General features: G+C 42.2%; 1 protein-coding gene across 2 annotated transcripts in view; it reads right to left on the bottom strand.

The window, feature by feature from the left end:
* Positions 1–14,149, bottom strand: part of TMBIM6 (transmembrane BAX inhibitor motif containing 6) — a 22,031-nt gene extending 7,882 nt beyond the window's left edge. The window contains exons 1-3 of one of the 2 annotated variants that reach the window (XM_022572230.3): positions 14,027–14,149; positions 1,594–1,681; positions 877–985 (exon numbers count right to left, since the gene is read on the bottom strand). In XM_022572230.3, coding sequence (XP_022427938.1) covers positions 877–985; positions 1,594–1,649 — 165 coding nt within the window. In that variant the 5' untranslated portion in view covers positions 1,650–1,681; positions 14,027–14,149. Of the gene's footprint in view, positions 1–876; positions 986–1,593; positions 1,682–13,324; positions 13,423–14,026 lie in introns of those variants that run through there. The other variant, XM_022572231.3, reaches the window with a different exon arrangement.

Raw genomic sequence — 14,149 nt, 5'->3', positions numbered from 1 at the left:
ATTTTGGGGTTACAAATGAGTTTTGCTGAGTAGGTAAATCACAAATACGGAATCCATGAATAATGAGGATGACTATATTTCACTATATTACTTTAAAAAACAAACAAAACACAACCAGAAACCAAAAGGGCCACTTTTGTCTAAAAGGTAGAATATGTTTTAGTCTGAACTCGAGGGATCAAAGCCCTACCTCTGAGTGTCTGGAGCAATTTTTCACACAACCTCTGCCAGGAGGTGCCTGAGCATGGGGATGCCTGATCATGCCGCTCCTCAGCAGTGCCAAATGCCAACACAGCTACACCCCTGTACTTACACTAAAAAGGGCACTCCAAAAGGGACAAGTCTTGGTTGGTGAGCTTCAAACTTTTCGAGTATTCCTCAACCATCCCTTTTATTGCTTCTAGCCAAACTCAAACTCTCACTCAACAAAGGAAAATGAGTTTCTCAAAGAATAAAATGGGTCAAATCCTTAAAGGTCTCAACCCTGTCTCTCCTGATAATCATATAATCAGTGTTTTGTATCCAAGTACTACACAGTCATTCAGGCAAAAAAAGAGGAAGAAAGATAAAAAGGTTACTGTGCAAAACCACCCCAGCATGCAGACCTCTCCCCAGTGGGTGGGGGTCTTGTGTGTCAGCAGCACACGGTTCAGTGTCAGGGTCAAAACATCCTGTTTTCAGTATCTAGAGAGGGCAGAGTTGGCAGAAAAATTAGATGGTTCTGCATGTCCTGATTTACAACTGGCTCTGGCTGGGTTCAGATCCCAAACTACTGAGAAGTATTAAGGAAGGACATAGGCTTGTAACACCCTGCTGAGCTAGTTTCTTCCTAATGCGATTTGGGCCACAGCAACTAGAGGAGAAAACTGCTCTTACCTGAATGAAATGGGTGACCACATGGACATAGGCCCCGGCAGCCGCCACAAACATACAGAGGGCAAAACTGGCATAGACCTTCTTCAGGTGCTGCTGCGTCGAGGGGGTTCTAGGAAACAATGTTAATAATGGCCATTACTCCAGGACCAATCTCATCTCTAAGCTAAGAATAATTTTCCTTCTTCTTCCCAGGGAATATGTGAAAGTTTTGGTACAATAAAAAAAGAATGCTTTGGGGGCTTCCCTGGTGGCGCAGTGGTTGAGAGTCCGCCTGCCGATGCAGGGGACACGGGTTCGTGCCCCGGTCCAGGAAGATCCCACATGCCGTGGAGCGGCTGGGCCCATGAGCCATGGCCGCTGAGCCTGCGCTCCGCAACGGGAGAGGCCACAACAGTGGAGGCCCGCGTACCACAAAACCAAAAAAAAAAAAAAGAATGCTTTGAAAACTAGGTTAACAAACAGAAAATCTTAAATGCTGAGGAAAGCCCCAATGCCCAAACTATGAACAATCATTACCCAAACTAAAATAACTAAATGGCTTTCCAGCGACCACACCACAGCCCTTAGACTTTGGGTGCTTTTATCAGATCCTCTGGATTCTAGCAAAGTTAATATGTTAGTTTACACGCACAAAAGTTAATACACCAGGAAAAGGAAAAGAAACAAGATATAAAGGGAAATGTAATAAGACAGTACAGTTAAGGTCAAAGCACTTACATGTGGGAAAATTTAAGGAGTGCATCAAAGTTGATCTTCCGATCAAATATGTTCATGATGCTAGATTCTGTGGGACACAGCCTCCACTCTGTGGAATCAAGGAAATAAGAAAAGTTATTTTAAAGATACAAGGACACACAAAATAACAAACAACTTTCTTATGAAAAACAGCAACATACAAGTTTGGAAAAATGAAAGTTATATCTAAAATCCCACTGCCCTAACACCACTATTTGCATTTTTATATATTTCCTTCTAGAATACATTTGCAATCATACGCAACCATTTTAAAGGGGACAGAGGAACCCATCTTCTTCTCCCCAGACTGTTTCATTACTAGCATTTGATTTCTATTCTTTCAGAAGATAACCTGCCCCTTTAACATCTTTTTTTTTTTCCTTCGTTACGCGGGCCTCTCACTGTTGTGGCCTCTCCCGTTGTGGAGCCCAGGCTCTGGACACACAGGCTCAGAGGCCATGGCTCACGGGCCCAGCCGCTCCGTGGCATGTGGGATCTTCCCGGACCGGGGCACGAACCCGTGTCCCCTGCATCGGCAGGTGGACACTCAACCACTGCGCCATCAGGGAAGCCCCATCCTGCCCCTTTAAAAGACAGTTTGTTTCTTTGAGAAATTCTCTATTAGCAAGCTAGTTAAAGAGACCCAGTCTTACTGGAACATAAGGCAACTTGTCATTTTTTCAAGATGCCAGAGAATTCCCTCAGCAAAGGCACAGAAGTTTAAAGATAAAGAAGAAAAATTATAAAGCTGGATCTGACACTAGGGCTTGCATTTTTTAAATATACATTTAGAAACTTTCCACCCAATGCAATTTAGAACTGAACTGTAAGGGAGCCACAGTTTTAAAAAGAGGAAAGTTCCTCCATGAAAAAGAAATTTGTGCAGAGAGAATTTTTTAAAACACAATCTCAGAACCTTTCTTACAGAAGAGTGGGAATAGTACAAGGAATTTCTGCACACTTCACCCAGATTTCCTAAATGTTAGTGTGTCACCATATTTGCTTTATCCCCCCCCCTCTATATAGCAATATATGGAGACCTTTTCCTTACTATGCAAGACACAATGCCTCTTTACATCTGAACACTTCAGTATGTATATCCTGAAAACAATGATCAAAATCAGTAAATTAACAATACAATACCATTACCTAATCTACAGACCTTATTCAGATCTTGTCAACTGTCCCAATTGTCAGAAAGGGCATTTTAAAACTGAACTACAACCAGGTTACATTACATCAATACCATAAAGTCAGGATCTTAAGTTTTGCTCTCTCCCCTATCTCACATGCAATCCTAAATAAACACATTTTACCTACAGAACTAAATCTAATCAAGAGCTTTCATCCTTCCTAAATATCAATCCTCCAGATTCTTATTAGACCCATAATACCCATTCATTTCAAATCAGCCAAAAACAGGGGAGAGGAGGGGATTAAAGCTAAGTTGTTTGAAAGACAGGCCTACTACTCACACCCATTCTATCAGCACCTAGCCCAAAACTCAGCAAAATTAATCAAAGCAATAAAAGTAACAATCCCCAAAATTTCTTCCCGAGGAATTCTGGGCCAGTGGAAAGATGCCATCTTTAGAGTTCACAAGCATCACTACCGCGTGTTTCCTGAGGCTCTCTCTCATATATGGAACAATTACAATGGCTGGCTTGCTTTCTCTGATTTCCTCTTTCCTTTCTCACCAACATCCCTACTCACCTCAATTGTATTGTTAGTTTTGTTCTTAAGGATAGATACAGTGAGAAGCTGCAGAACCTACTAAAGCTGTTCCTCTCACCTCTAAGTCACGGGGTTCTGGGCCCTCTTGATCTAGATGGTGCAATGGTTGCAGGCTATTGCACGGCCAACCAAAGCCTTCCATAACCATGATGAATCCGTCCTCTAGAGAACACACTTACAGGATGGCAGAATCCAGCACCTGGAAAGTGTCTTTGTTTAAAGCTTCCATTAACAGCCTTAATGACATCCCTAGACAGAACTTGCAACAGCACTGAAGCAACCTTCAGAGCCAAGTTTCTGAGTATTCACAACAAAGCTAGAGTGCCTCTTGCTTCCAATTTCAAGAGTTCAAGTGTGTGTGTGTGTTAAATCCGCAAATACCCTGGGCATTATTAGTCAGAAAGGGGCAACACTCTGTAACCAGACCCCACTGAATGGAAACTGTGGGACGGGAGAATGTCAGTTTGCTCTCTGGCATTTCCCAGGGGGTACTGACTGTCTCTCTTACAACTGCTGATGGAAAAACCAAAACCATCAAAGGTTGTGAGGGTAGGGACAGAGGTATCAAATATGAATTTCTCCATGATTTAGCGCCTTGCAATTTAAAATCATTAAAAAATTAATTAAAACCACTTTTCCAACATTACTACCAACTCTAAAATTTAAGTGAAATATGTAATCACCAAATTTTCTAGATGCAAAGGTACACAGCAATTTTAGTAGCAGCAGCTTCATGGGGAAAATTGCAATAAAGTATACATTTAATAAATATGATATGATGTATATATGACATAATTTCAGAACTGTTAGAGGGGAAAAAAGTTAGGTCTTAGAATCAAGGAAATATATGACAGTTTGCTCTCGGTCTGTTCTAGACAGACAAGAACTAACATACAGATAAGTAATGAGTTAAAACTGTTCTTAGGGCTTCCCTGGTGGCGCAGTGGTTAAGAGTCCGCCTACCGATGCAGGGGACACGGGTTTGTGCCCCGGTCCGGGAAGATCCCACATGCTGCGCAGCGGCTGGGCCCGTGAGCCATGGCCGCTGAGCCTGCGCGTCCGGAGCCTGTGCTCCGCAACGGGAGAGGCCACAACAGTGAGAGGCCCGCGTAACGCAAAAAAACCAAAACAAAACAAAAAAAACTGTTCTTATAACTTTTGCCAGATAGACTAAACTTACCAGTTTTCTATCTTAGCCTCAACTACTTGTGCTCAGAAGCTGTAGAGAAAAGGTATCTACGTTTCAATGGTTCATATGCAAACTCAGCTGAACAAGATTAAATTGCATTCATAACTCAAAAATAGCAGCTCCCATACCAAAAGTATTTTCAGTCCCAGGGACAGACAGCTCTCAACAGGGCCTGAAGTATTCAAAACCATTAACCAAGTAACTCGGCTAACATTCCAGAGGGGCCCCCATAGTTAAGCGAAAATCTCGGCTTTAAAAAAAAAGTACAGGGAATTCCCTGGCAGTCCAGTGGTTGGGACTCCGCATTTTCACTGCCGAGTGCCCAGGTTCAGTCCCTGGTCAAGGAACTAGGATCCTGCAAGCTGTGCAGCACGGCCAAAAAATTAAAAATAAATGTAAAAGTACATTAAAATGATAAATTTTATGTTATATATATTTTACCAAAATAAAGGGAAAACGTATACTACAAGTTACTCAAAAATTATTCATTATAGGACTCCCCCTAACATACACTGAAGCCCATTACGGAACGGATACCAGCAATAGTCTGTCTCACCCTGGACCCCAACTCATACAGAGTTCTATACTCAAATCTAAAACAGGGAGGTGGACAGTGCCTCAGAGACCCATGGGAAATTTGCCTGCACTGCATTTGTAAATGAGAAGTAAATGTTCAGGTGTTACATAACCAAATTCCTTTAATTTAGTTTAGAGACTCATTTTATGCCTTCATCCTCTGAAAGGCAGGATACCAAAACTTGTCAAAATTTGTCATGCATATATTGCTCAAGCTTTGTTGGAAGTGTCACCATCCGTGGTTCCCCAGGCCAGCCTCTCTGCCAGAGCCACCCGAAAACAAAACAAAAAACTTATTGCACAATAGGACTTCCCTGGTGGCGAAGTGGATAAGAATCCCCCTGTCAATGCAGGGGCCACGGGTTCGAGCACTGGTCTGGGAAGATCCCACATGCCATGGAGCAACTAAGCCCATGCACCACAACTACTGAGCCTGCACTCTAGAACCCGCGCGCCACAACTACTGGAGCCCATGCACCTAGTGCCCGTGCTCCACAACAAGAGAAGCCACCACAAGAAGCACACACACCGCAACAAGGAGTAGCCCCAGCTAGCCACAACTAGAGAAAGCCCGCGCGAAGCAACGAAGACCCAATGCTGCCAAAAAAACAAAAACAAAAAAACTCTTACTGCATAGGTTTATCAAGATAGAAAAACTCAAGTAAACACATTGTTCTGAGTTAGGTATTCCTGGAGTCTGCTTTTTTGTTTGAGGAGGGAAGGGCAGCAGGGGCAGGTAGGAGGAGACAGATATTCTTATCAATTAACATCTTTGTCTTCTTACATATTGTTAAATCTCTTGTTGTTTTCTAAGAATCTTCCTTACCCATGTCCTAAAACAAAATATTATCAACAGCCAAGCCTTAAATTAAAAAAAAAAAAATTCTCCTCAATCTTATTCGAACACCTACGAAGTACAATGCATATGAAACATGGCCAAGTGGCCAAAAGCTATGCAAAACAATCATGCATTTAGTGTTCATTTTTAAAAAATCCTTGCCTTTAACAAAGAAAAGCTTGCTGACTCCTGGATCCAGCCGAGAAGCTGCCTCAGTGTATACAATTTAACAACATTAAACCAACCAAAGAAACATTGTTCACACATTTAATTAAACATTCAGTGCACGAATTATATGGTTCTTCATTCCTGTTGTAGTAATTCAACCATCTTGAATCCTGTTCCCACACCCCCAAAAGGGACCAAATTGATACTTGAGAGAAGAAAAATCTCATGTGGTTAAACAAAAAAAGGTGGTGGTGGTGTTGGGGGAATTGTAATTTTTTTTAGTAGTTCTTTCTACTGAATAGTTTGTAGACTCTACAACCATGTCCCTAGCATAGTGGTTAAGAGCACAGCCTGCTGCGTTTGAATCTTGGCTACTTCCTTAGCTGTGTGATGGAGCAAGTTTCTGGCACTTAACCTCACTGTGCTTCAGTTTCCTCATTTGTAAAATAATAACACTTAATATTCCCTACTTCATACGGATGAGGACTGAGATAATACAACGTGCTAAGACTAGTGCTTCGTGCTAAGAATAGTGCTTCATGCTAAGAACAGTGCTTCGTACATAAGACCAGCTCAATATATTAACCATTGTTTTTACTAGTGTAATTCATTACTCTCATGTCCTCAGTGCACGATTTTCCCCCTTTTCTTAAATTTTTGTTGTTGTTTATAATCATTTAATGAATGTTCCAAACACACCCTTCAAAGGCTACAGGTGATGATTTTCCCTTTTATAAGTCTAGTTTTAGGGACTTCCCTGGCAGTCCAGTGGTTAAGACTTCACCTTCCACTTCCAATGGAGGGGGTAAGGGTTCAATCCCTAGTCCAGGAGCTAAGATCCCACATGCCTAGTGGCCAAAAAACCAAAACATAAAACAGAAGCAATATTGTAACAAATTCAATAAAGACTTTAAAAATGGTCCACATTAAAAAAAAAATCTAGTTTTAGAAGACATTTATCATAGGCCTAATTTACATATGCTCTGTATTTTAATTTTAAAAATGTATTATTCAAGAATTAGAAATGAAAAAGGAGGGGCTTCCCTGGTGGCGCAGTGGTTGAGAGTCCGCCTGCCGATGCAGGGGACACGGGTTCGTGCCCCGGTCCGGGAAGATACCACATGCCGCAGAGCGGCTGGGCCCGTGAGCCATGGCCGCTGAGCCTGCGCGTCCGGAGCCTGTGCTCCGCAACGGGAGAGGCCGCAACGGTGAGAGGCCCGCAAAAAAAAAAGAAAGAAAGAAAAAGGAGAAGTAACAACTGACACTGCAGAAATACAAAGGATCATGAGAGATTACTACAAGCAACTACATGCCAATAAAATGGACAACCTGGAAGAAATGGACAAATTCTTAGAAAAGCATAACCTCTGAGACTGAACCAGGAAGAAACAGAAAATATAAACAGACCAATCACAAGCACTGAAACTGAAACTGATTAAAAATCTTCCAACAAACAAAAGCCTAGGGCCAGATGGCTTCACAAGCAAATTCTAACAAACATTTACATAAGAGCTAACACCTATCCTTCTCAAACTCTTCCAAAATACAGCAGAGTAAGGAACACTCCCAAACTCATCCTACAAGGCCACCATCACCCTGATACCAAAACCAGAAAAAGATGTCACAAAGAAAAGAAACTACAGGCCAATATCACTGATGAACATAGATGCAAAAATCCTCAACAAAATACTAGCAAACAGAATCCAACAGCACATTAAAAGTATCATACACCATGATCAAGTGGGGTTTATTCCAGGAATGCAAGGATTCTTCAGTATACGCAAATCAATCAAGGTGATACACCACATTAACAAAGTGAAGGAGAAAAACCATATGATCATCTCAATAGATGCAGAAAAAGCTTCTGACAAAATTCAACACCCACTTATGATAAAAACCCTCCAGAAAGTAGGCATAGAGGGAACTTACCTCAACATAATAAAGGCTATATATGACAAACCTACAGCCAACACCGTTCTCAATGGTGAGAAACTGAAACCATTTCCTCTAAGAGCAGGAACAAGACAAGTTTGGCAACTCTCACCACTATTATTCAACACAGTTTTGGAAGTTTTAGCCACAGCAATCAGAGAAGAAAATGAAATAAAAGGAATCCAAATTGGAAAAGAAGGAGTAACGGTGCCACTGTTTGCAGATGACAAGATACTATACATAGAGAATCCTAAAGATGCTACCAGAAAACTACCAGAGCTAATCAATGAATTTGGTAAAGTAGCAGGATACAAAATTAATGCAGAGATCTCGTGCATTCCTATACAATAATGATGAAAAATCTGAAAGAGAAATTAAGGAAACCCTCCCATTTACCACTGCAAAAAAAGAATAAAATACCTTGGAATAAACCTACCTAAGGAGACAAAAGACCTGTATGCAGAAAACTATAAGACACTGATGAAAAAAATTAAAGATGATACAAACAGATGGAGAGACATACCATGTTCTTGGATTGGAAAAATCAACACTGAAAATGACTATACTACCCAAAACAATCTACAGATTCAATGCAATCCCTATCAAACTACCAATGGCATTTTTCACAGAACTAGAACAAAAAATTTCACCATTTGTATGGAAACACAAAAGACCCCGAATAGCCAAAGCAATCTTGAGAAAGAAAAACAGAGCTGGAGGAATCAGGCTCCCAGACTTCAGACTATACTACAAAGCTACAGTAATCAAGACAGTATGGTACTGGCATAAAAACAGAAATATAGATCAATGGAACAGGATAGAAAGCCCAGAGATAAACCCATGCACATATGGTCATCTTATTTTTGATAAAGGAGGCAAGAATATACAATGGAGAAAAGACAGCCTCTTCAATAAGTGGTGCTGGGAAAACTGGACAGCTACATTTATGAATGAAATTAGAACACTCCCTAACACCATACACAAAAATAAACTCAAAATGGATTAAAGACCTAAATGTAAGGCCAGACATTATAAAACTCTTAGAGGAAATCATAGGCAGAACGCTCTATGACATAAATCACAGCAAGATCCTTTTTGACCCACCTCCTAGAGAAATGGAAATAAAAACAAAGACAAATGGGACCTAATGAAACTGAAAAGCTTTTGCACAGCAAAGGAAACCATAAACAAGACGAAAAGACAACCCTCAGAATGGGACAAAATATTTACAAATGAAGCAACTGACAAAGGATTAATCTCCAAAATTTACAAGCAGCTCATGCAGCTCAATATCAAAAAAACAAACAACCCAATCCAAAAATGGGCAGAGGACCTAAATAGACATTTCTCCAAAGACAATATACAAATTGCCAACAAACACATGAAAGGATGCTCAACATCACTAATCATTAGAGTAATGCAAATCAAAACTACAGTGAGGTATCACCTCACACCAGCCAGAATGGCCATCAAAAAATCTACAAAAAATAAATGCTGGAGAGGGTGTGGAGAAAAGGGAACCTTCTTGCACTGTTGGTGGGAATGTAAACTGATACAGCCACTATGGAAAATAGTATGGAGGTTCCTTAAAAAACTAAAAATAGAACTACCATACGACCCAGCAACCCCACTACTGGGCATATACCCAGAGAAAACCATAATTCAAAAAGAGTCATGTACCATAATGTTCACTGCAGCACTATTTACAATGGCCGGGACATGGAAGCAACCTAAGTGTCCATCGATGGATGAATGGACAAAGAAGCTGTGGCACATGTATACAATGGAATATTACTCAGCCATAAAAAGAAACGAAATTGAGTTATTTGTAGTGAGATGGATAGGCCTAGAGTCTGTCACACAGAGTGAAGTAAGTCAGAAAAACAAATACTGTATGCTAACACATGTAAATGGAACTAAAAAAAAAAAAATTGGTTCTGAAGAACCTAGGGGCAGGACAGGAATAAAGACGCAGACGTAGTAAATGGACTTGAGGACACAGGGAGGGGGAAGGGTAAGCTGGGACAAAGTGAGAGAGTGGCATGGACATATATACACTACCAAATGTAAAACAGATAGCTACTGCGAAGCAGCCACATAGCAGAGGGAGATCAGCTCAGTGCTTTGTGACCACCTAGAGGGGTGGGATAGGGAGGGTGGGAGGGAGATGCAAGAGGGAGGAGATATGGGGATATATGTGTACGTATAGCTGATTCACTTTGTTATAAAACAGAAACTAACAAACCATTGTAAAGCAATTATACTCCAATAAAGATGTTAAAATATATATATGTATATATATAATTGAACCACTAACTCACAGCTAGCTACATCCTGAAGGCATAATATTTACCCAAATGAGAGAGTAAAATTAAATGGGGGGGGAGGTGGAGTCTAAGAAAATTATAAACTGGAATTTGAAGGAACCTGGTAAGTCTTACTACTGATTAAAATGACTTTTGTTTAAATGGCATGCCTCTCCTCTGGCACATTTACACTGTACCTCCTGTCCCCCAGGACCACAAAGGTGTTTTGAGACAGCCTAATGACCACTAAGTGATAATGTGATGTGGTAGAGAATCTGATGAAGTAAATGTTTATTAGCTTGATGCTTTCCTTGCCACCCCTAGGAGGTAGGTCAGTTTGATTTCAGGAAATCCAAGAAATTCTGTCTCGACTAGGGCTGGGCTTTGATTGTCCTAGATTTGGACTCTAGATGTCCCAGCCCACCCCTTAACTTGAACCAAAATCCCTGGATTAGGTAACCCTGAATCTCTAGGAGGCTGCCTCAGAACCAAACCAGTAACTGGAGATGGAATCCCTACTTCCTTCAATAAATTATTATTATTTTTTGCATCAAACTGACACACTTTGCTGAATCTCCCTCTCTATAAGCACAACTGTTTGACAGACACTGAATCGCAGAACAGTCCTGATGTTCTAAATACATAATCATCCTCCAGTATAAACCAGCAATCCCTGCCCAATAAAACCATATTTAGCCCAAATGAGAGTAGACATAGATTAGGACAAACAGCACACCCACTCAGCCCTCATCCTTGAAGCTCTTTTTTTCCCAAGTGTTTTGGATTCCAGTTAATTGTTCAGGAACTTTTCTCACACTTTTCCTTGTAAGCACCCCCCACACTTAAGTCTCTAGAGTAAATCTAGACCCCCATCATCTAATCAAGTGTTGTGACCACAAATCAACATTCCCCAGCTGGCTCAGAGAGGAGCCTACCTTAATAGAGGGTCACTGAAGTGGCCCTAAAAACCAGTCTCTACAGTTTTTCTCTCCTTGGTTTGAATACTGGTTTTGAAAACAAAAATGAGTATGCATAATATAAAAGCTACTTCATGAAATTTGGTTAGAAACTCTAGAGGAAAACAAGGTGGAGTAAAAGACACTTCTAGCAGATTCTACGGCCAAGTCAAAGTAGCAAAGGAAAATTTAGCAGGATAGTGCATCAAGAGAATATTCAGTGTCTTCCCAGAGGAGACTAATACCCTTGGGTAGTTTATGAAATAAAGTGAAACTCTTCAGGCTAGGAATAGTACCTTTTATAACAATACCACTGACTGCATTTATATGAAATTAAACAAATTTCAAAGTGTTTTATTATATACACTATTCCCTTTGACCATCACACACATGAAGAAAGGGCAAGAATGATTAGTCCCACTTTAAAGTTTAAAAAGTAAGTTCAAAAAGGCAGCATAATAGTGGCACGAGCACTCGATTTGGAGTCACAAGTCCTGCCATATTCTACCACATAACTTTGGGTAAATCATTTTACCTAAGGTCATCTAGGCTTCCTCATCTGGAAGGATGATTAGCTAACACCTGCTCTACTAAGCTCAATGAATGCCGATAAGAAAGTCTGTGTGAAATTATTGTAAAGTGCTAAACACTTTACAATGGACATTAAATGGACATTAGTACTGACCAACATCAGAAAGTTGAAATAGTAGAGCCACGGACTTCCCTGGTGGTGCAGTGGTTAGGAATCCGCCCGCCAATGCAGGGGACACAGATTCGAGCCCTGGTCCGGGAAGATCCAACATGCCGCGGAGCAACTACTGAAGCCCGCGCGCCTAGAGCCCGTGCTCCACAACAAGAGAAGCCACCGCAAGGAGAAGCCCGCGCACCGCAACGAATAGCCCCCGCTCGCCACGACTAGAGAAAGCCCACGCGCAGCAACGAACACCCCTAATGCAGCCAAAAATAAATAAATAAAAATTTTTTTTTAAATAGTAGAGCCAGAATCAGGTTAGGGGTCTTCTGACCTCTCAAGCCTGGTGCTCTTTCTACTATTACACCCTACAGCTGAAAAGCAAGTTTTCCTATAGTTTCAGCTATAGGTCAAGAGAAATTGTAAAACAACAACAACAAACGTATGTTGATTCCTATTATACTTTTCTGCATTTTTCAGCATTTCTACAGTAAGTACGAACCATATGCATAAATCAAGAAAAGACGTGGAAATGCTGACCAAATATCTGGATTAATTTTACCTTTCCTATTCTTTAGGAGAGTGAGACTTCACTGGATCAATACTGGGGAAGGGAGAGAAGGGAAGAAAGAGGGTACTAAGCCAGGTTTCCACAACAAAATGAATAATGGAATAAGGAAACTCTGAATCCAAATTACAGACTGCATTTCTCAAGGATTCAACCATTCTGACCCCACTGGAGGAAAACGGCAGAGAATCTAAATGTCAACATACTCTTGAAGCCAGGCCAAAAAAAAATATTAGACAAGGAGGAATAATAAAACACCAAAGAGGGTAAATCAAATAATTACAGAAATGTGTTTGCAGAAGCTGTAAGAAATGTAGTTATGAAACTTTTATCTTTCTTGAACTTAATTCTTAAACTACACATACAACCAAAAGATAAACTTGAAATAAGTAAGTAACTAGAAAAACCCATTCGCCACTAACCTTTAACCTTGAAATTTCTGTCTATGTTTCAGGCACAGTCAGCTCTTCTACGTGATTACACATTCACAAGTTAACTATTACTGGAACAGAGACTCAAGTTCAGAAAGGTTTTTGTTGTTGTTTGGTCAATGAAAGGCACATGCGGCAGGCAATGCAACCTGGGCTGGCACCGGGCTGCAATTCCTCACTTAATAAACACACAAAAATACCACAGCTCCAGCAAGTACGTCCAAGAAAAAAAGAAAAACAACCGCCCAACGACGCCTTTCCTGAGCGGACTTTGAGAAAGACGCCCACAAGGCCCAGGACCAAGCAAAGCTAAAGCCACCTCACCTGTCCAAAGGTAACCAATCAGACCAGAGCGGGGCTGCCCTGGAGGGCTGGCAAGCCAGGCCTGGCCCGGGTCTCTCCTCACCTCCCGCCTCTGCTGTTGGCTTCCAAGTAACTAAGGAGCCTCGCGGGTCACAGAGGAGTGTGACATCACCCGCCCTGCCGTGACAGGGCAGCCTGCCGGACCAGGCCCTCCTGAGTCCCAGCCCCCGCCGCTCACCCAAATGGGGCGCGGCCAGAACAGGCCGGGGATCTGTCGGGTGAGGCGGCGATGACCACAAACCCGTAAGGTTTCGCTTTCATTCTCCTCGGAGGAGGTGAGGGGGACGTGCCCTGAATTCAAGGGATCGAGGCTGGGCCTGGGCCGTCTACACCAGGCGGAGGAGGAGGAGGGACGCGCAATGGCGGGGGGGGGAAAGAAGGCCAAGAAGGAGCCTTCGCTAGCGCTAGCATGCAGAATCCGCGCCTTGGACTCGTCCCCGCCCCTCCCCCGCTCCGGTACGGTTGCGCATGCGCGGTAGTAGTTCTCGTTTTCCTCCCCTCCCCGCCTAGCTTTCCGGAGTCCAGTTGTCGACCAGGGCCCACTTTCCCCAGAATGCAGTCAGTCCGAAAACGGAGACTACTCCCACTCTTGCTCAAGCAACAACTGCTAACCCTCTTTCCATTTCTCACTCCCGGCTTGCGCAGTCCTAGCTTCAGACGTACCTTCTAACCCGCCGCTCAGGAGCCTAGACAGCTCTCCTACCACCGGATGTGCTTCTGACTCTCCCAGGGTCCGCTCCGGACTCTTTACCTCGCGTCCGCCCCTCGAGGGAAGCCCCGCCCCCG

Source organism: Delphinapterus leucas, chromosome 11 (assembly GCF_059928025.1).
Source record: "Delphinapterus leucas isolate spDelLeu-1000000601 "Yukka" chromosome 11, BTC_Dleu_Yukka2, whole genome shotgun sequence".
Taxonomy (NCBI): domain Eukaryota; kingdom Metazoa; phylum Chordata; class Mammalia; order Artiodactyla; family Monodontidae; genus Delphinapterus; species Delphinapterus leucas.
Note: the sequence above shows the minus strand (reverse complement) of the source record. Positions and strands in the feature narration are given on the sequence as shown.